The sequence below is a fragment of the Elgaria multicarinata genome, chromosome 3 (assembly GCF_023053635.1).
Source record: "Elgaria multicarinata webbii isolate HBS135686 ecotype San Diego chromosome 3, rElgMul1.1.pri, whole genome shotgun sequence".
Classification (NCBI taxonomy): Eukaryota; Metazoa; Chordata; class Lepidosauria; order Squamata; family Anguidae; genus Elgaria; species Elgaria multicarinata.
In genome coordinates, this window is record NC_086173.1 from 143,547,663 (window position 1) to 143,569,822 (window position 22,160).

At 46.3% G+C, this 22,160-nt stretch overlaps 1 protein-coding gene across 1 annotated transcript in view; it reads left to right on the forward strand.

Moving 5' to 3' along the window:
- Positions 1–21,598, forward strand: part of IHO1 (interactor of HORMAD1 1) — a 58,927-nt gene extending 37,329 nt beyond the window's left edge. Inside the window, exon 8 of the mRNA XM_063121627.1 lies at positions 21,471–21,598. Coding sequence (XP_062977697.1) covers positions 21,471–21,598 — 128 coding nt within the window. The remainder of the gene's footprint in view (positions 1–21,470) is intronic.
- The last annotated feature ends 562 nt before the right edge of the window (positions 21,599–22,160 follow it).

The window sequence follows — 22,160 nt, forward strand, 5'->3', positions numbered from 1 at the left end:
ATAAGTGAGCTCCTCTCCTGTGCCATCCACCCATGTCACACCTGCCCTGTTTCAGCTGTTCTGCCAGTATAACTTCACCAGCAGAATGGCTCTGCTGGGAGTGGCTTCTGCCACTGTTTCCAAGGTATTTCATCAATGCATCTGTCATGGTGTCGTTGTATCAGGCACTTTGCCAGTGTAGCAGGGCTTCTACTGAATCCTATTGCTCCTGAACTGGCGGATCTCGAATATAGGATTGTACCTTGTGTTTCTCAGCTAACAATTTCACCAAATCTAGAAAAGACAATAGTCTTCCTGGGAGCGAGGGCACAATCTCTCTTTGCAAGCAGTGTCCCCAGTTAAAAGTAAACTCCCTAAATGAAAAAAAACCCCTACCATCCGTCTAAGGAGATTTAAATTTAAAAAGACATGGGAAATTGATTGTGTCTCCATTCCAATGGTTTCTGGTGCCCCTCTAGCGGGGCTTCCCCCCCCCCCCTTTCTAGTTTGAGATGCATAAGGCTGGACGATCTGTTTCATTTTACAAGTAATGATTGGCTTCCAAAGCACAGGGCTTTTTCTCCATTGTATGTGGCGTATATCTCTGTTGCTTTTACACCATTCATTTCCATGTCGGATTTGTAGAATAATGAAAGAGGGCAGGCAAGAAGATTTGGGTTAAGCCGTTTGCCAAATGAAAAATCTTGCCCAAATATCCCGTTCCAGTAACGTTTTCTACGTAATAATGATTCATTTGGTAAGAGACACTGTCCAGAAGGATTAGCATATAGAGCCCTTTTTGCAGCAGGCAAGTTGGACCATTTCCTGTTTCATTTTTTTAAAAAACAAACAACTCAGCCAATCCCTGAAACGAAACACACGCAACTCCAACAAATCAATGACCAAAAAGAAAGTAAGAAATGAAAATCCTCACAATCTCATTTTACAAAGGGTCTGACTGGTTTTGCTGTCTTGTTCTAGAAATGGTTCATTTTTTATGGTTAGTGATGAAGATGGCAATGGAAAAGAGGCAATAAAGTCAGATGTGTCTGGTGACTCGGAGGAGTTAGTTTGCTTCTAGGAGATCTGGGTTCAAAATCCCTATTGGCCATGGATATCATATAGCCTACGGCAGCCTTCTCTAACCCCTGGTTTCTCCAGTTATTATGCATTACAACTCCCATCAGCCCCAGACAGTAAGGACAATGATCAAGGATTATGGAAATTGTAGTCAAAAACATCTGGAGGGACCCGGGTTGTGTAGACTGATCTAAGGTCTCCTAATAAACATTGTAACTCCCTCAGAGAGTTCCTCATGCCCCTTACTTTAATGGCTTTTTTTCCAGCTCGACAATATCCATTTTGAGATGCAGAGATCAGTATTATACACAGTATTGCAAGTGTGGTTGCTCCATACATTTGAATAAGGAGAGTATGATCTTTGCAGTTTTATTTTTGATCCCTTTCCTAATAATCTCCAGCATGGAATTTTCCTTTTTCTTGCAGCTACATTTTCATTGAATTACCCACCATAACCCCTAGGTCTCTTTCTTGGTCAGTCACTGCCAACTCAGCCTGCATTAGCGTGTATGTAAAGTTAAGAGTTTTTGCCCCAATGTGTATCACCTTATATTTGCTTACACTCTTATTTGCTATTTTAATGCCCTTTCCTTCAGTTAGGAGAGATGCTTTTGGACGAATGCAAACTACACCTGCCGAAATTCCCTCTTCTACACCATGATTAGAGTTGCAGGAGCCCTGTCCTCTTTTGCATCTGACCACCTTACTAACATGGCTACCCCTCTGCAAATTGTCTCCAAGCCTATATGGAATTAGCAATGCTCTCTGGCCAAATTCCAAGATCTGATTTAGAGTGAATCTGCTAATTCCAGACCCCAAAAAGGCTCCCATACCTTTAGGAAGTGCCCACATGAAGCCAGATGGCTACAGTTTTTCCCATTGCACTGGCGTCTTCCTTCCATAGCAGCTTTCGGAAGGTTTCTCTCCAGTGCAGCTCTGGAATGAAATGGCTCAAAAGTGAATCCCAATCCTAGGAATGCTAACAAATTCCTTTGTGAACCGCCCAGGGAGCTTCAGCTATTGGGTGGTATAAAAATGCAACAAATAAATAAAATAAAAAAGAGCCCATTATCAGAATTCAGCAAGCTGATCTTTCATGGGATATTATTTGGATTGAGTACTGTTTCATGTGTGCATTGAGGGACAGGTACAATCCACATTAGTGTCCAACGCTTGTGGAAATATTGATGTTCTTGGAGTACAGGTAACATGGGACAGAATGCATCAGCTTTCTCCAACCTGATGCATGGCTGGCCATGGTGACTGGGGGTGATGGGAGTTGTAGTCCAACACATCTGGAGGGCACCAGGTTGGAGAAGACTGGACTACATGTTACACACAAGTGAGATATAACAAAATACTGACCCATCATTTTTAAATAGAAACACTGGTTTGGAAGGGGACGTTTGAAGTAGAGAAGAAGTGGGTGCGTGGCGGGGAGAGTGCTTAACCCTTTCCCTATCTGCTACTTCTCTGCTCCACGTTGCTTCCCACAAGCCTTTTCTTACCCCCCCCCCCGCCACATTGTTTCCCCCATGCTTACCTTGTGGGTGTGGAATTTCATGCTGGCATCAGCATAGTTAGGAGCTGCCAGTCTTCTTCAGAAAGATGCACAGAAAGTGTCTAGGAAGCGACTTCAAACTTCCAAGGTTTGCATTTGCTTCTCTAACAAGAAATCTCAAAAAAACCTTGGGGGCAATCGCCGCTGTTCTAGCTGTACCATACTGCCATCTTGTGGATTTTGTAGGTATCTGCTCGACTAAGTGTGCAATCCTATGCATGTTTAGACGGAAAAAGTCCTATAATTCCCAGCATTCCCCAGCTAACCATACTTGCTGAGGCATGCTGGGAGTTATTGTAGGCTTTTTTCTGTAAATATCCTAAATGGATTAAACTAAGGTCCCATTTAACGTGGATGGGCAGATATCAGATTTGTGGGATCTATTTTGTTATTTACTGGAACTTCATCAACTGGTGCAAAAAACATTAACTTAGAAGTAAAGAATTCTTAGCCCAGGAATTTGCTTTGAGTACCAGAGCTGAATAGAGCTCACAGTTCTTCCACGAAAAAAAAACATGCATGTTTACCCCAAACTTTCTTCATTTCAGCAATATAATTATAGTGTGTGTGTGTGTAGTAATTTAGTTGCTGTTATTTTCAAACAACTAGGACTCAAAAATCCTTGCCGATCTATAGCAAATCACCCAAGCCACACTCCAAAAATTCTGACTCCACCCTCTCACTTCGTCTTCCTCCCAGCTTCCTTCCATGCCTGAAAGTTCAACTCCCAGCACTCAACTCACCCATTACAACACCATGGTGGATGGGGCAGAGACGTCTTTATCTAAAGACCATTTTAGACTAATTTTATAGTGTCATTGGCTAAGCAAAAATATTAACTCGAACAATGAAGAGATCTTCTGAAGGTATCTTGAAGGTGAAATTTCATTCTGGATACAAAATTTCATTCTGTCAACACTGGAATAACTCATTTGAGAAATCAAAGTGGTTATTCTACAGCTTGTAGAGAAAAATAAGTATGCTGTATATATTACATGTGCTTGACAGTCACATGTTTTTCTCTTTATTTTTTATGGTATGGACATGCCATAAGGCATGTCTTAATCCAGCCCTGCTTCCCAGGCAAGTAGATATTTTTAGAGTGCGCAACATCCACTTCAAAGATATTTTTGTCCGGTTCCAGTTCTCTGGATGGGTGCATGTTGAATGCACCAACAACCTTCTGCCTTGCCTCAACTTGGAGGCCGTTCTGCAGCACAAAGCATACACTGCAGAGCAAATGCTTCTGATATCAGTGATCCCAGAGAATCTGTCACAATCCAGACTGCTCACCTTAGCTCAAAAGTCAGAGGTGAAGCCAGGTGAGCTAAGCACCTGCCAATAATGGGCATGCAGAGGCTTCGGATCAAGTTTCTCCAACCTGCTTTGCTCCAGATGTGTTAGACTGCAAATCCCGTGCTGACTTGGAAGTTGGTGGACTCCCAACTTTCATCAGCCCCAGCCAGCATCCCCAATAGCCATGGGTAGTGGGAGTTGTAGTCCAACAATATCTGGTGCTTTTCCCCTTCACTTTGTCTCTACACCAGGAAAAGCTTCACCGGATGAATTTTTGCACATGAGATACCGTTAAAAGCACAGGAGTAGAGCCAACAAAAAAGCTGGCAACCCCAATTGTGAAACGATAAGCATAATTGTAAAATGAAAGGCATAAAGGGAGAGTGTCCAAAGACACCTAAAACCTGTTGCTAGCTATTTATATTGCAGTGACCAGAAAAAAATCCAGGCAAAGGGAATGATTTAAGATCCCAAACATTGGGGAGGTGGTGGTGGAACAATTAAGGAAAGAAGGTGCTTGGCAGTACTTTCGCCTCTAGATGGCGCACAGAGACTGTGAAATAGATAGCAATGGATGGCTACTCTAGGGATGTTGGCGAAATCTGTAATGGTACCAAATGAATTTGGATTTTTATTAATCTGACCCATGGATTCTATAGAGGACCAGGCTCTCTCCCTGTTTGGCACATTCTGTGGACTTGCAAAGCTAAATACCCCACCCCCCAAAAGAAACCTAGCCAAAATTGTGCATTTCCCCATAGGCTAAAGCATGAAAGTGCACATTCTGGGAGAATTTGCCCATTTTCGCACGTGCAGATTTGCACAGATTCGAAAACAGAAAAAGAATTCTGTTTCTGACAGAACGAAAGCCACCTAACAAACTATGAAACACAGACAGAATGGATTTTACACAATTCGTACACCCCTAATAGCTAACTATAGGTATATAGGAGAATTTTGTTCCTGATTGCAAATCATGCAAACACGTCTCCTTCGCAACCCCCAAATGCAAGCGCAAGCAGAAATGCAATTCTCGAGCATTCACCTTCTAAAGTGCACACCTGCACAAGTCCCCCCAAATCCACATGTTCATGCTTTAGTCTATCAGGGGAAAGTGCGCATTTTGGCTGTGCACTTTTAAAAATGCGTATTTTTTTCTGATCAGAAAAAAAGATGTTCACCTTCAGGACCACAACAAGGTGAACCGAGATTCGAGGAGAAATTCAGAGAGCCTCAGCAAACTCAACTTCGCATGTTTGGCCATCCCTACATAGCTAATCTTTGGGCCAAATCACTAAATAGATAGTTATACAGATGCTATGCAGGCTGATCCTATGTATGTTTTATTTGGAAGTATTTCAACGGCATTTATTCCTAAATTGTGTTTAGGACTGCAAAACACCTACTAAGGCTGAGCCCAAATCTCAGCTGAGAAGAAGCTGCTGACCAGAGAGAGGGGGGCTGTCCCAGGTCTGGGTTAACAGTATCTTTCTACTTTGATTATTTTTCTGTACATGGAGCTATGTCTGTAAATATACCTCTCTGGCCTCCCAGCCTACCCTGCGCAAAGCCATAGATTAGCTGCCCTGTGCCCTGCAAACCTTGCTTTTATGCCCAAATTGCTCTGCCAGCATTCCCCAAATTCCATGGGTTTAAAGTCTCCTATCCGAGGCCCATTCAAACGATTCCTCTAACAATGAGATTCTGGATCCACTGGGGCTCTATGCTTCTATGGGCTCAAGCCCCCTTTATGGAACAAGGCAACACTCAGGGATTGTTGGCATTATAGCAACTGAGCTGCAGATTGAATCTTAATAGGGGCCGGATGGGGACAGTGGATGGGGATGGATGAATGTGTCGGTATCCCCGTCTCCCATATTCAGCTTTTTAACATCTCAAATTCTTTCTGTCCTGTTTATGAAGAAATGTGTGGATTTTGGTAAGTCCGTATTTTAAAAAAACGAGCTGATAGAAAACCCCACACGTCCATGATGGCCAAATTCAATAGGTACAGCTATAATCTCACACTATTGCCCCGCTCGTGCTCTTCGCTCCTCTAATGCCATGTTTCTCACCTGCCCAAGGGCCTCTACTTCCCTTGCTCAGCTTCGTCCATTTTCTTTTGCTGCCCCTTATGCCTGGAACGCTCTTCCAGAACATTTGAGAACTACAAGCTTCAACCGCAGCTTTTAAAGCTCAGCTAAAAACTTTTCTTTTTCCTAAAGCTTTTAAAACTTGATTTTGTTCTGACTTTATACTGTTAGTTTTACCCTACCCAGTGCCTGTTTACCCTACCCTGTGCCTGTTTGCATTCTCTTCCCCTCCTTATTGTTTTATTATGATTTTATTAGAATGTAAGCCTATGCGGCAGGGTCTTGCTATTTACTGTTTTACTCTGTACAGCACCATGTACATTGATGGTGCTATATAAATAAATAAATAATAATAATAATAATAATAATAATAATAATGTAATAATAATAATACTTAGCATGGAAAGGACCATATTGTACCTGCCGCCATGTAGCTGTTAAAATAAGGAGCCTGTGGGAAGAAAGAAGGGGCAACCCTAATCCAAGCACCACAAACATGATTGAATATACAGGGATTCAAACACAGACTTTTAAGAGCTAAGCACTCAAAGCCCTCTCTCTGCCTCGACGGACACACCTGCCAGCTTTGCTTTCTCCCATATTCGATTTTCAGATCAAGTTCTTTCTGTCCCACTAATGAAGAAATTCCTGACCATGGTGGCTGCATAACCAGGGTTTAAACACGCTCACTAACCATTTGCATGGTTAGCGGCCTAACCATGGCTTAGCGTATCATCTGAACTTGGTAAGATCTTGTAAAAAAAAATTGTTTTAATTCTCATCCATCGCTGGCTATTCTGGCATGAGAGAAAGTGCTCATTCAGGTGACCAGCCCTGTTCTGTCCTCAGGAGCTCCTCCGCTGCCAGGGCCAACTCAAGAACAAACCACAGCTAAGCTCAAACTCTTCTCAAAATCTAGTTCTCTATGTACAAGGAATTTATTTGAACATATGAGCCCATATCTGCTGCAATCTTAAATGGTACAGTCAAGACATAGGACTCCATCACACCAGTGTTTTATCGCACTCTCGTCATGCCTAGTTTGCAGTTTTGCAGCAAGGCACTCAGATGATGTGCCAGTCCTGCAGACACCCTACCTCTTCCCCCTCCCTTTTTCATGTTCTCCTAGAGTGGGGAAAGTCTGGATTATTTCCCCCAAACGGAATTATAGCCCCCTTCAGCCCCCGTGTAGTGCTGTCCTCTCACTATTTCATTTGTTGGGGGCGTGTGCTTTGAAGGGAGAGCTTGCTGACGAAAGGGGAGGGCGGGGCGTTCTCCTCCAGCACCATATCGGTAAATCGCTAGACAACACAGCCAAAGCTATGGGGGGGAAGGATCTCACGCCCATCGCAATGTTACAACCAATGAACTGGAGGTGGAAGAAGGGGTGGGCTGGGGTGGAGTGGAAGCGCAAACAAGTGAAAGGGAGATTTCATCGCTATACCGTGATACCACAAAACCAAGTGAATGGGGCCATTAGCTTGACATGCTAATGAAACGGAGCTAGAAATTACAGAGGCAATCTAGGGGGAAAAAGTAGGTGTGATGGAACTCATAGTTACCACATCAGCGAGAAGGACAGCTTTAAAGTTAGACTACAGCAGGAGTCCCCGATCCTTTCGGACTTGTCGGCACATTTGGGAATTTGAGAGCCTGTGTGGTGCATTGGTTAGAGTGTTAGACTGGGACTCAGAGGCCCAGCTTCAAGTCCTCACTAAGTCATGAAGCTGATTGGATGACTTTGGTAGGGTGACCATACATCCGGATTTGCCCGGACATGGCGGAAATCCCACCCCCAAGTGGGATCCGGGGGGAGATTTCAAAATCTCCCCAAATGTCCAGGAAAATCTGGGCCCTGGCCCAGCCCCTGCCCTCCAGGGACGCTCTCCCCTTCTCCTCTATGGTGGCACCAGCGCGCCAGCACAGAGAAGGCTGTGTCGCTGCGGGGAGCTGGGAGACACATTCTCCAAGAATGGGCTTCCCAGCTCCCGCCCCCCAGGGACGCTCTCCCCTTCTCCTCTATGGTGGCGCCAGCGTGACAGCACAGAAGAGAAGGCTGCGTCGCTGCGGGGAGCTGGGAGACACATTCTCCGAGAACGGGCTTCCCAGCCCCCGCCCCTAGGGACGCTCTCCCCTTCTCCTCTATGGTGGCGCAAGCGCGCCAGCACAGAGGAGAAGGCTGCATCGATGCGGGGAGCTGGGAGACTCATTCTCCGAGAACGGGCTTCCCAGCTCCCAGCCCCCAGGGACGCTCTCCCCTTCTCCTCTATGGTGGCGCAAGCGCGCCAGCACAGAGGAGAAGGCTGCGTCGCTGCGGGGAGCTGGGAGACACGTTCTCCGAGAACGGGCTTCCCAGCCCCGGCCCCCCAGCGATGCTGGGCCAGTGATGCTGGGCCAGCACCATCACGCTGGGTGGCCCTGGGAAGGCTGGGAACGGGTCCTCCAGCCCTGCATCCCAGCACCCGCTACGCGCGGGGCTCGCCTCGGCTGGGCCCGGGCTTCCTCCCAGCACCCGGGCCTGCAGCCGCACCAGTGTCGAGTGGGGACTAGAACCTGAATCTCCCAGCTGCCAGTCCTTTGGTGAGTGTGGGATGGTGAGCGTGGGATGGATTTATTTGCCTTTGGTGAGTGTGGGATGGATTTATCCCCCCTCCCAGTTAAGTATGTATGGAGTTCTGGTTTTTTTAGACGATGATTATTTTTTCTGTCCTTTTGTCTTAACCTGCGTGTATTCAATATTTGATTGTGGATTAAACCATGATACAGGTTTGCCTTGCCTTTGAGAAGCTGATCTTCAAACACTCTATCTCACTGGGAAGCCTAACACAATAATTATCATGCTTAAAATGCCTGTCATTATCCACTGCCCTTTTAAAACTAATTATAATTACACATCACACATTTCAGTATCCTTAAAAAAGAATTGTTAATCCCCCAGATGTACATAGGTTAGGTACTCCAGCATGCACGTTCACTCCTGCTTTCACTCTCACCTGCCAACTTTTTATTTATTTATTTAGTAATGCATACCTTTTCCTAATTCTGGTGGATTATCCAGATATTAGAGAGCAGCTTTCTGTAAATAAATAAATGCTTTCTCCTCATGGAATTTCAGGCTTGGATATTTTCTCTGCCCCTTAAAATACTGTTGAATTCAAACGATTGGATCTGTGTCTCAAATACACACCAGATTAGATCAGACACGTCCAAAGCTGCAGAGAGGGTGATCCCTGAGAGAGAGCAATGAAATACCCAAACTCTGGGATTGTATAAAGGAGCCAGCTGTAGGTTTTGCTAGAAGTAAGTAGCAAAAGAAATCAGAAAGGTAATTAGGAGTCTAGCTGCATTGTGAAAATTAATCTCAAACTTGTATTTGTTCCTTCATCCCAGCAGTACACAAGGCAGGCTCAGGTGCAGTCTGAACACATAATGTGACCAGGTAAAACATAAATTGAATATCTGAAACTTTCTCCATATTTCATCTTAAGACTCTGACAATGACATGGCTTCAACATCAAGTCAGATGTTTTAGTTTTAGTTCTCTCTCTCTCTCCAACCCCACCTGCTTTTAGTTACATCTTACCTGAACATTTTTGTGAACTTTCTACTGCTGGCCTAATAAAGGTATTGCCCTACAACAGAACTTAATAAAATACACATTTTTAAAGTTTCAGTAAATAAGGCAATCATGAGGAGCACAGGCAATTGCTTGTACAAAAACACAGATCACTCACAGGGTTTTCCTGGTAGTGGTCCTAGTTTTTGGAACACTTTGCCCACGCGGGGCAGCCTGAGCTCAAGTCTGAGGAATTTCTGTGTCAAATTAGATGTGAAGTTACACCAGCATGTATAATGAAGAGATTCCCACCCCCCTACCCACCCCCAAAAAAACAAATATTAGCTTCAGAAGAGGGATTTTCTTCAGGCCCACATAAGGGAGGAACGGGCTAAATAACCCCACCACACCAGCTCTGATACTGATAATTACCAGTCTCCTCCCTCCATCTGGTGTTATTTCCATTTTAAAAAATTTAACTTTAAATGCAAAGCCACATTTAGTCACGTCTGGTTTGGCTCATAAAAGAAAATGCAAGGTGAGATTGTTTTTGGAAGCACTTAGGGCTCTTTTGTTCTGTTTGATTTCTATACAGCTCCTTCAATACAAAGATTACCAGGGTGTTTACAGTAAAACATACATTATATTAATAATATTGATATTATTATTACTAATATTATTATTGGCCATCTTTCAGGGCAGAAGCCCAATTAAAACAACAACATAAAACAACAAATTAGTCAGCTGAGTAAAAGCAGTAATAAAACTAGATAATAAAACACCTCAGACAGTAAAAGCTCAGAAAAATAAGATCTTTACCTGGTGCTGGAAAGATATTAATGTAGGTGTCAGGCAATTGTCTTGGGGAGGGTGTGGATTTTTTTCCATGCTGGGTGAGTGTGTAGGGATGTGTGGATTTTAATTATTATTACCTTTGATGAGCATATGTCAGCTGTGTATTGCTGTTGTTATTTTACCTTGAGTGTGTGTGTGAATGAATTTTTATTTTTGACTTAAGGCTCATCTACACCAAGCAGGATATTCCACTATTAAAGCGGTATATAACATGCAGGATGTACACTACTGCTTTATAGTGGTATTGAAGTGCACTGACAACTGTTGGGGCCCATTGACATGTACCATATACTGCTTTCATAACCGCTTTTATAATGTAATATCCTGCTTGGTGTAGATGTGTCATGGGCCCCAACAGTTGTCAGTGCACTTCAGTACCACTATAAAGCACTTGCTGGTGATGATTGCTGGTTGTAGTTGTTTATTATGTTATAAAAATAAAGAAATGGTTTTATATAAGTGTTAATTCTTTTTTTAGTATTTAGTATATTATTATAGTAGTTGTGTGCCTTTGGCACTCATTGGTTGCTATCATTTACTTTTTGCTATCATTTACTTTTTGTGAACCACCCAGAGAGCTTCGGCTATTGGGCAGTATAAAAATGTAATAAATAAATAAACGTGACCGAGGCCACGCCCCCTTGGGGGCTGGGCATGTTGAGTTAGCTCCGCCTTGGGGTGGGCATGTTGGGGTGGCCACGCCTCCTGAGGGCGGCCATTTTGTCCTCCTTTTTGGTTTCCAAAATATGGTCACCCTAACTTTGGGCCAGTCACTGACTCTCACCCTAACCTACCTCACAGGGTTGTTGTTGAGAGTATAAAATGGAGATGAGGAAGACTATGTAAGCTACCTAAGGTTTCTTGCAAGAGGAAAAAAAGGTAGGATATAATCATCATCACCATCAACCTGCTGTGGGCACCACCACAAAATGGCTCAAATGGAGGATGTGGCTACTTACATAATGGCTACTGTGGGGGCCTGGCTAGTCAAAGGTCAGCTAAAGAGGTGGTGAAGAAATAGTGAGGCTAGAGGCTGGGGTGGAGGGGAAAATAAGAAAGTAAGAGAAGAGAGAGAAAGAGCAAGGCTAGAAAGGGAGAGAAATAAGGCTACCCCAGCATTTTCTAAGAATTTTTATTAATTAGGGTGTGGAGAGCTTTGTGGGTGCCATTGGAGGTCCCTGGGGTGCTGTGATGCCCATGGGCACTGCATAAAGTATTCCCTGGACCCTGAAAGGACAAATCTCTGGCAAGTCTAGGGAAGAAGCTCTATAATTGCAAGCAAAAGAGCTTTTTCACCAGACTTGTCAAAGCAACAACCATCTTTGCCTGCACTGGTGAACCAGAGGCTAGAGCACGAGTGGGCAGAAGGTAAATCTGGATCTGCTGGTAGATCTCTGGCTTATTTGCAGTAGACTGGCAAGGATTACGGACTCCCAATTATTTAACAATAGAAGCAACAAATTGATACCTGCCACCACATCATACTGCTGAACAAAGAAAATTTGGAATAACCAGGAATGGATTTGTGTGTGTGGAAGGACTGTGATCTCCAGTTTGGATATTCTACTTCTGGGTTTTGAATTCTTTAATTCTAAGTCTGTGTCTTTTACATCAGGCTCTAGTTGGTGGACCTAGGTGGTCTAGTAAAAAAACAAAACAAAACTAGATCTCATAAGCCTTAAGTCTGTTGCCCACTTCCAGGCTAGTAAAAACAAGGCTGTCACCTTTCCCCCTTGACAGAGGCTCTGTTCTTTTAACAACAGCAGGACAACTAGATATCCAACAGGCATAGCCTTTCCTGGCATAGAGATACCACAATGAGAAAAGCTATTTATTTGTTGAACCTCTGACTGTCATCCAGCTGTTAAAGGAACAGGGAATCTAACCAGGGATGGAAGGAAGGTGGCAATCCCAAAACACTGCATGTGTGCGCAGACTTAAACCTTGCCCCTATGTACGGTTGCCAATCCATGTCAGGTATCCATAGCCTCCCTATCACAATGCAGAAAGCGTCCTTGTGGGGAAAATAAAAACCTTTCAATGTTGCAGAAGAATCATAGAATCATAGAATAGCAGAGTTGGAAGGGGCCTACAAGGCCATCGAGTCCAACCCCCTGCTCAATGCAGGAATCCACCCTAAAGCATCCCTGACAGATGCTTGTCCAGCTGCCTCTTGAAGGCCTCTAGTGTGGGAGAGCCCACAACCTCCCTAGGTAACTGATTCCATTGCCATACTGCTCTAACAGTCAGGAAGTTTTTCCTGATGTCCAGCTGGAATCTGGCTTCCTTTAACTTGAGCCCGTTATTCCGTGTCCTGCACTCTGGGAGGATCGAGAAGAGATCCTGGCCCTCCTCTGTGTGACAACCTTTTAAGTATTTGAAGAGTGCTATCCTGTCTCCCCTCAATCTTCTCTTCTCCAGGCTAAACATGCCCAGTTCTTTCAGTCTCTCTTCATAGGGCTTTGTTTCCAGACCCCTGATCATCCTGGTTGCCCTCCTCTGAACACGCTCCAGCTTGTCTGCTTCCTTCTTGAATTGTGGAGCCCAGAACTGGACGCAATACTCTAGATGAGGCCTAACCAGGGCCGAATAGAGAGGAACCAGTACCTCACGTGATTTGGAAGCTATACTTCTATTAATGCAGCCCAAAATAGCATTGGCCTTTCTTGCAGCCATATCGCACTGTTGGCTCCTATTCAGCTTGCGATCTGCAACAATTCCAAGATCCTTCTCGTTTGTAGTATTGCTGAGCCAAATATCCCCCATCTTGTAACTGTGCATTTGGTTTCTATTTCCTAAATCTTTCATCTCTCTTCAATAATAGGAACATTGACCTACTATTCATCCTGGCATAGATGTACTTCTGGCACTGAGGAAGACAAGACCTCTTTCCCATGTGTAGTACCAAGTTCAACTCCCTTAATCTCAAGGATAGTTCTTACATACTGTCAGTGTGAAGCTGCCCTCGACTGGGCAGGCCAAATCGTCAATCCAATATATTTCTTTAAGATCTCCTGTTGACAGGCAATCCACTTTTTGCCATCGCATGTTCACAGTATGGGCAGGAAGCTTGCTTCGTGATTTTTTTTACATCTCTTCCATCAACCATACTTTCCTCCCCCAACATTAAACTGCTCTTTTGATTCTCTCCAGCCCATTCAATGATACACAAAACCTGCCTTCTTTTGGCAGCGGCTTCCCTTCCCCCTTTAATCTGACAGGATTAAGCATTCACAGCCTGGGAATGGGTTATATTTAGCCACTGCCATTTTAATCAGTGGCGCATGAATAAATGGGAGCGGGGAAGGGGAGAGAGAAGCAGCATTCAGGAAAGGCAGGAGGAGGAGGGAAAAATGGAGCTGGAGGAAACTGCTGTGTCACGAAAGAAGGGGAAGCAAGAGGCAGCAGCAAATGGGTTTCCAAGCTTAAGCGCGTTGAAGAAGGGAGGCTGGTTCTTTCCTTCCTTCTTTCCCTCCAAATATTGAGACCCACACCAGGACAAGAGGTGATGCTGAACTGTGGAATGGAGACACACTTCCCATAAGAAGAGGGCCTTGAAAGGAGTCATACAGACATTCTGAGAGTGCCCTCCACAGACCTCGGGGCGGGGGGGGGGGGAGGCTGGCTGTCTTCACAGTGCTGAGTTGGTGCTGCTCCACCGCCAAACCCCATGGTTTTGCTGGTCCGGGGTGGGGGGCAAGTTGTCCAGAAGGAGCGAGGCAGCATGGACTTTCCAGTGGCCATTAGACTCCCTGGGCCCACCACAGCCCCTTCTGTGGCTTCCTGCAACCAACGGCAGGTTGCCTTCCACCTGGGAATGCCCGCCGGTGCAGCGCCTGAGCGAGGACAATGAGGGAAGAGTTTTCGCGCTCAGGCAGGAAAAGTTAGGATAATTCCGACTTTTCAGCTCTTTGCCTTGGGGTGGCTCTGAATCGGCAGCTGCGTCATATAACCAACACAGCAAGGATTTGGAGCCATCCCAGGGCAAAGATAACATATAGGAAGCCCCCTAGAGAGTGGAGGCAGAGTATATTGAAAGAGTGTGGCAGAAGCCCAGTCTTTCTGCCAGATTGTGGTGTAATGCCCCCCCCCCAATGGTTTGTTACCTGACTGAAGTTTGTTGTGCTTTTACATCAACAAAGCACCTCTGAAGCAGCCATGTAAAATTGTTCCTGGACTGTATCATTTCAGATATTAAATGGGGGAATCATATGACTCCCCTCCCTCTCAGCCTTCCCCAACCTGGTGCCCTCCAGATGTGTTGGACTAAAACTCCCATAATTCCCAGGCAGCATCAGGAATTATGGGAGCTGTAGTTCAACGTATCTGGGGGGCATCAAGTTGAAGAACGCTGATAGATACACACTGCAACGCCACCACCTCACACACAAGGCTTTGACGCGCACACCTCCCTCAGGCTAAGCACCACCACTTAAATACCTGAGGAAGGGGTAAAAAGAAAAGTATAACCTTTCCCTTATAGCAGAGGGAAAAGGTAAGGAGATTTGGAAAAGGCTTTTCTGTGAATATAGCAGGCTGAAGGTTTAATGCAATGTGCTTATTTATGAACCAAAAGAGCAGGAGACACAGCCAAACTGACATGTGGTTTTATGGAAGCAAAATAAAGAAAATGTTTATTGTTGTTTACAGTTCTTAGTTCCTTCAAATTCTATTCCAGTCCTGCCTATTCTTAAGAATACTGGTAGTAACCAATCTAATAATAACAATCCTTAGTCCCTATGATCTTATTTTCACTCACTCCTCACACAACTCCTGACAAGAAATCACAGTCAAACACATCTACCCTCGAAACCCAATCACCAACTGAACCCCTCAAACCACTCAGCTCCCCCATATATATGCTCCTCCCCTTTCCACAGCATCACCAGCCACACCCACTCAGTCCAACATTCCGCACTCTCTAGACATACTCATGCAGACATACCTAAAGGAATAGAAACGTGGGTAACGCCACACACACCTATACATATAAAATATTTGTGTAATATATCTACACAGACACACATATACAAACATATATTCACATACTAGGTACAAAACTAGATGTCAGGGAGATGATTTCTAGTCTAATCATCTCCCCATAGGCTAATTTTGTATGTGCAGTAAAATTTAAACAAGGAAGAGCATTCAGTATTGTGATCTCCACCCCCACCTACAGTCTGAAGTGGTACAGTCTTATCCACCTCATCAATAAGCACTGGTGCCCTTAGTGCTATATTAACTGAATGAGGGAGAGGAACTTGTACTCAATGGAGATTCACTCTGCAGCAGGCTTTCCTTCATTTAAGGCCAACTTCACTCTTACATGTGAAAGTATCTTGAGTGAATGACTCCTATTCAGCCCCTCCTTCCGCTGCCCCTGCCCACCCCCCCCGCCATCCCATCCCGTCCTCCCTGGGCCCCCAGGCAAGAGCAGCAGAGATTATTCTGAGCCAGCATGCCTTTACTTTCTGCTAACAGAGTTCCTTCTCAGGAAGCATTGCAGTAGAGCCAGCCTCCCCAACCCAGCGCTCTACAGACTACAATCCCCATCATCCACAGCTGGGACAGCCAGAAGCCATGCTGGCTGAAGGTAATGGGATTTGCAGCCTCACATATCTAAAGGGCGCCAGGTTGGAGAACAGGATGATGATGATGATGATGATATTTTCTCTCTCCCTCAAAATACCTACTGCTGAATCAGGGGAGGGGATGGTGTGGCCCTCTGGATGTTATTGGACTGTAACTTCCATCATCCCTCACCATGGGTTATGCTGGCTGGGGCTGATGGGAGTTGCAGTCCAACAACATCCACACATTCTCCATCCCTGGTCTACAGCCTCCTGCTGTAGACACCCCCAGAACAGCACTAGGACAATACAGGGTTGCCAGGGTGCCATTGCCACCTTGAGCAGCATGGCTGCACCAGCACTGCCCCTCCTCTGCTTCCATTGCTAACCATTCTGCATCTGGGTTAATTATATACATGCCAGCCACCAACTCTGTTACACTGGTGCATAGTGAAAACTAATTTGAATCTTAGACTGGATTAGATCTGGAGGCTCCACTCCATTCAGTCCATCAGAGCCAGTGTGGTGTAGTGGTTTAGGGTGTTGAACTGGCGAGATCCAGGTTCAAAGCCCCATTAAGGCAAATCGGTAAGGAGGAGAAAACTCCAGTGCTGAGTGATGGTTGAAACCTTTAACATAGCTCTACACCAGCGTTAGGCAACCTTTTGGGCCATGGGCACATCTGGCAATTTGAAAAAACTATCCTGGGCACAACCACAAAATGGCTGCCACAGGAGGTGTGGTGACAAGTAACCTGCCGGAGAGACTCAATGCGAGACAGAGGTGGGGGCTGACCACCAATACACTACAACTCCTTTGAACCCACATTTTTCAGCAACAGCAGAAACCTAGTTCATAGCAAAATGTATTAAATTGTTTTTAATAAGTGGTAGGGCACCAGGAAGGTGTCGGGAGGTCCCCACCACTTACTCCTGCTCTAGGTGTTTCAGAATAAAACCCCATGAGCTAAACATTCAAACCAATTCGCCTATTTGAGCTGCTGTTCTCTCCTCTTTAACCCACACTGAATCCCCCACTTAGCCAAGAAGCTCACTGGGTGACTTTGAGCCAGTCATTCTTTCATCTTAACTTATTTCACAGGGCTGTTGTCAGAATAAAATGGGGGTAGGGTGGGGAGAGAACCATATACACCACCCAGAGTTCCTTGGAAGAAGTGTGACATGAAAAATATCATAAAAGAATTACATCACACATTCCCCATTGCCTAAACCAGCTCTCCCTAGCTGCGCGACCTCCAGATGTGCCCCTTCATCCCTAGGGAGGAATGCTGGCTGGGGAAGATGGGAGGCTATAGTGCAACACATCTGGAGGTCCCTAAGTTGGGTAAAACTGGCCAAAACTCATATAGGCACATTCAAGCTTTCACCATGCACCAGACATTTTCCTCCTCATGCCACACCTGAAATCTGTCACACGCCTTCCCTGTCTTCTGGAACAGATGGAATCATGGTGTTTACCTTTATTAGCCCAAATGGAAGAGCACGAGATCAGTGTGTCCGGCACACTTTATATAAATAAGCATTAAAGCAAACTCCTACACTCCAGGTTCAAATGCCCATTCAGCTATGAAATTCACTGGGTGACCTCGGACCAGTCACACATTCTTTCTCCTAGGCTAGCCTACCTTGCAGGGGTGTTATGAGGATGGAGAGGGGAGAACCATCAGTTGCTTGGAGGAAGGGGAGGATAAAAATGTAACAAATAAATTCATGCCTCTGGTGCAGTTCTGGTTGCCCCATCTTAAAAACAATATCAGAACAGAGAGTTGGAAAAGGTACAGAAAAGGGCCACTGAACTGGACCATCCATTCAAAATATCTCCCCAGCACGGAAAGACTAAAGCATTAGGGTTTATCTTTTTTAGTTTAGAAAAGGACAGATGACTATATATGGCCCTTAATGCGTAATTCTATGCATACTTAGACAGTAAAAACTTCCACATCTCCCAACATGCCCCAGCCAGCCATGAATGTGGGGCGTGCTGGGAGTTGTAGGGCTTTTCCCTGTCTAAACAAGCATAGGATTGCACCCCTAATATGTCTCTTTAAGCTGTGTGGATCTTTCCCCTGATGTAAACAGCATACCCCGACGTGGGGGTTTAAGATTAGGCTTGGGACTGATGGGGTGAGGAAAGCGGGTTGGACCCAGATTTAGGTGCATGTAACAGGGCAGGCGGAAGTAGACTTCCCCACCCTTTCCTCTCCATGGCAGCCCTTCCAGCCCCCTAAAAATGTTACACGGCAAGTCAGAGGACCCTGCTGAATGAGATGAGCAGTGGTTCGGGAGGGAGGAGGTCTGAAAAATTGGGTGGAGGCACCTTCTATGTGCAGAAACCTTCCGTCAATGGAAGGCAGATCCTGGATCCAACCTAGGGAGTTTAACTCTTTCTCCCCTGGTGTGTCCTGGCAAGTGGAAGCTGCTATTTGCATTAGTGCCAAGTCTTCCCACCTGATGCAAAGAACAGCTTTGGAGGGATGATTTTCATCAAGATCACAGGGTGGGGTGGGGAGCATTCAACTTCTCCTCCCTGCTCCAGGCAGTCTCAAGTCTGACCGCCTCTAACCCTACCCGGGGCTGCTATTTGCATTGGGAAATAAAGGGAACATAAAGAGATGTATTTAACCTCCTGTGAAGTTTGGCCGGAATAGAACAGAGGTTTATAATGTTATGAATGATGTGGTGAGAATTCTAAAGCCTGAACCCGAGGTCAATCAATAAAATTGATCAGCTGTAGGTTCAGGATTTCAAAAGAAAGTACCTCTTCAGATAATGCATACTTAACACAAGGGAGTCATTAGCACAAGTGTCTACGGCGTCTAGCTTAGGTGGCTTTAAAATGGGGATTAGACAAATTTGACAGCTAAATGTCCACATTCAGAAGCATTACCGGATGCTGGGCAGGGGGGCAGGGGTGGAGGATGCAATAAAGCATCCTTCTGCAACCTGGTGCCCTCCAGATGAGTTGGACTACAGCTCCTATCTTTCCTCTGTTCATGAGCTTCCTGAGAGGATCTCATGTGGCTGGCCGCTGTTGGGGGGAAGTGTGGTGGACCCATGATCTGATCCAACAAAGGCAGAGTTGGGGTGAGTATCTAGTCATGCCCCTTCAACAAGATATGAGTTGGGCTTTAGGGAGCATAAAAGTAGCTCAACTAATGGCTGACACAGTCATGTCTTGATGCGATCAGGAAAAGGCTGTAGTGCAGCGACAGAGAACATTTTTGTGCACAAAAGGCACCAGATTCAAATCCTGACATCTCTAGTTTAAGAAAAGGAGGAGGAGGAGGAGGCAGAAAGAACAAGCCAACAGGTTTCCTCAAGGGGAAGAGGCATGAAGAAAGGAGGCAGTAGTTCCTGCAATGAGCAAGGTTTCCCAACTTGGTAATAGGTTGCATTAAGTGGAAAGGAGTGGATGGGGGATGATTCAGTGGCCAAACAAAATCTGACTTGTGGAGAGGGAGGAGGTACTTCTACAGAGCTTAGGCAACTTTTGGTGATATTGGTGTTAGTGGCTGTAATTATTATTAGGTTGGCTCCAGATTTAGGCTGGTAGAAAAGGACTTTCTTGCCCTTCTTCCCTGCAGCACAGCAGCCTCTCCAGCCCCCTGAAAATGCAAACACTTGGGGGACCCTGCTGAATGGGTGAGCAGAGCTGAGTGGGGAGGGGATCCCTAAGACTTGGGTGGGGACACCTTCTGTGAGCAGAGCTCTTCCGCCCACGGAAAGCAGATCTGGGATCCAACTCAGTTATTAAATGCCAGGCTCAAGCCTTGAATGTCTTCACACAAGTAATGAACTTAAGGGATTCGCTCCCACCAGCTGTGAAATTACCCAATTGCTTAGATGGTTTTCGAAAAGGGATTAGACAAATTCATGGAGGATGGATACGTCAATGAGTTGTATCTAATTTAAATCCCATTCATTTTTATGAGTCTACTCAAAGAAGAACTGACATTGGATCCAACCCACTTGCTGTTGAGCACGACAGCTATATGGAGCCTCCATGTTCAGTGGCAGTATACCTATGAGTACCGAAGAATGGGAACCAGCAACAAGAAAAGGAAGGTAGTGAGCGTATGGACTTCCCAAGGGACAGCTGCTTCTAGCTGCTCTTGGATACAAGATGGAACCTCATATTGATCTAGCAAGGGGATAGTAATTGTAAAGCAATGCCTGCTTCTGAGCAGGTGCAAAATGCTTTCCCCCAGACAGCCACCTGGACGTGGTCTCAGAAGTCCCATGGGGACAGGCCACTGCTCTGAGGCTTCTTCAGGAAGACTCGCCTGACGCTCTCAGACCCCTGGCTCTGCAATTGATTTGCAGTATTTGAACACCAGTGCACTTAAGTAATGTTAGACTCCGGACTTAATAGCGTCACAGGGAAGGGCTCCTTCGAGCAGTCTTCCCCAACATAGCGCCCTCCAGATGTTTTGAGCTACAACTCACAGCATTCCTGATCATTGGCTATGCTGGCAAGGGCTGATAGGAGTTGAAGTCCATCTGCAGAGCAAGAAGTTGGGGGAATCTGCTTTAGAGGGCAATGTATATTACTTCAAAATAGATTGCTCTCCCTGCCCCGTAGTTTTCATTTGTACACAGGACAGGCCTTCCCATTTTTCCTGGCAGTCTGGCAAAACCTCCATGGTTTTCTTTGAGCCAGAGTTTCCCAGCAGCTCTTGAAGAGAAGCAGCAATAAAAGCAAAAAAGGTAGTCATATTGACCATAAGTAAAATTCCCACATTCATATTGGTGTAATCTGTATTAGACCAACGCAAAGATCACAAAAAAGTGAAAGCTTTCAAGATCTCCAAATCTCTTCATCAGGCAAGATATTATAAAAAAAAACGTGTGGGGGGAGGGAGCAGAGGAGGATGAAAAGGGTGGAAATCTGATTGTGAAGTCACATTACCCCCATTTTCAGAGTCCCAAGCCTAGAGAGAGAGAAAGAGAAATAAAAGCGACTGCGTTGCCTTTGGGCATGTACAGAGTGCACATTGACTCACCAGGTAAGAAGAAACATGGGTTCTACAACTCTCATTTTAGAAATCCCCCCCCCCCTTTAATCTGTTTGCGATCGCAGCCGACCTTTCCGGGGTGGGGGGTGAGGTAGGGGGCAAGGGCGAGCCACGTGGCCGCTGCGGTGCCTCTCCGGCCCAGTACTCTAACGCCGGCCTGGGGCGAAGGAGGCGGGCAGAGTTGGGGAGAGAGAGAGGGAGAGAGGGAGGGCGGGAGAGAGAGGGAGGGAGGGAGGCGGGCCTCTGTCTCCGGCTCATGATCTGAGCCCCATTAGCCGAGCGGCGCTCGCTCGCTCGCTCCGAGGCTGCTGGCTGCGTCCCTGGCTCGGGGCTGCACGTGACGGTGCAGCGGCAGCATTTTGGCCCCTGCTGCAGGGACCTCTGGTGCGGCTCCGAACGGGCAAGTCTGACGCCAACCGTCCGTCTCTCCCTCCTTGTGCTGCAGTCCAGGTGGGCAGGACACGGGTCGTTGTTGGCACTGAGTGCGAATTCGGGCACGGGGTGGGGGAGGCGGCTGTTCCTCCGCCGCCTCCTGTTGCTCCTTCCCGTCCTTCGCGGTCCCTGCTGGCCTGACCCGTCGCTGGAGTCTTCTCCGTCAGCACGGAGGTGTCAGGCTGATAAAACACCCGTTGATGGTGGTGGTGGCGGGTTGGGGTTTTTGCAGGGTTGCTGCTGCTGCTCTCCGTCAGGAGCCAACGGCGCAGCGCAGGTTCTCCGGAGGCGGCGTTGGCGAAGCTAGTTATGGGGGCGACTTGAGCAGTGCCGAAGCGGGGCGCTTTGGAACATCTAGGACGAGGCAGCCCCTTCCCTGGGGATGGATGAGGCTACCCGGGGGCAGCAGCAGTGCCAGGAGGAGCCCGCCGCCGAGGTAAGCAACCTGCGTACACACAAAATGTGCGTGGGCCATCCAGGCCGGAGGGTTCGACAGCGGGGCGCCCCCCTCCTCGCTCCAGAAGGACGCGCCGGGCATCTATGGGCACCTTCGCTGGCACCTGCCTCCAGGGAGACGCGGACTGCTTAATGTTTGATGAGCATTACGTTTGGGCGCCTGGCACACACCCTGCCCATGACTGTCCTTGGACGCGGAGACACCTTGCCGGCTCCCAGGCTTGGATGCGCTGAGAGCACGCCCTGA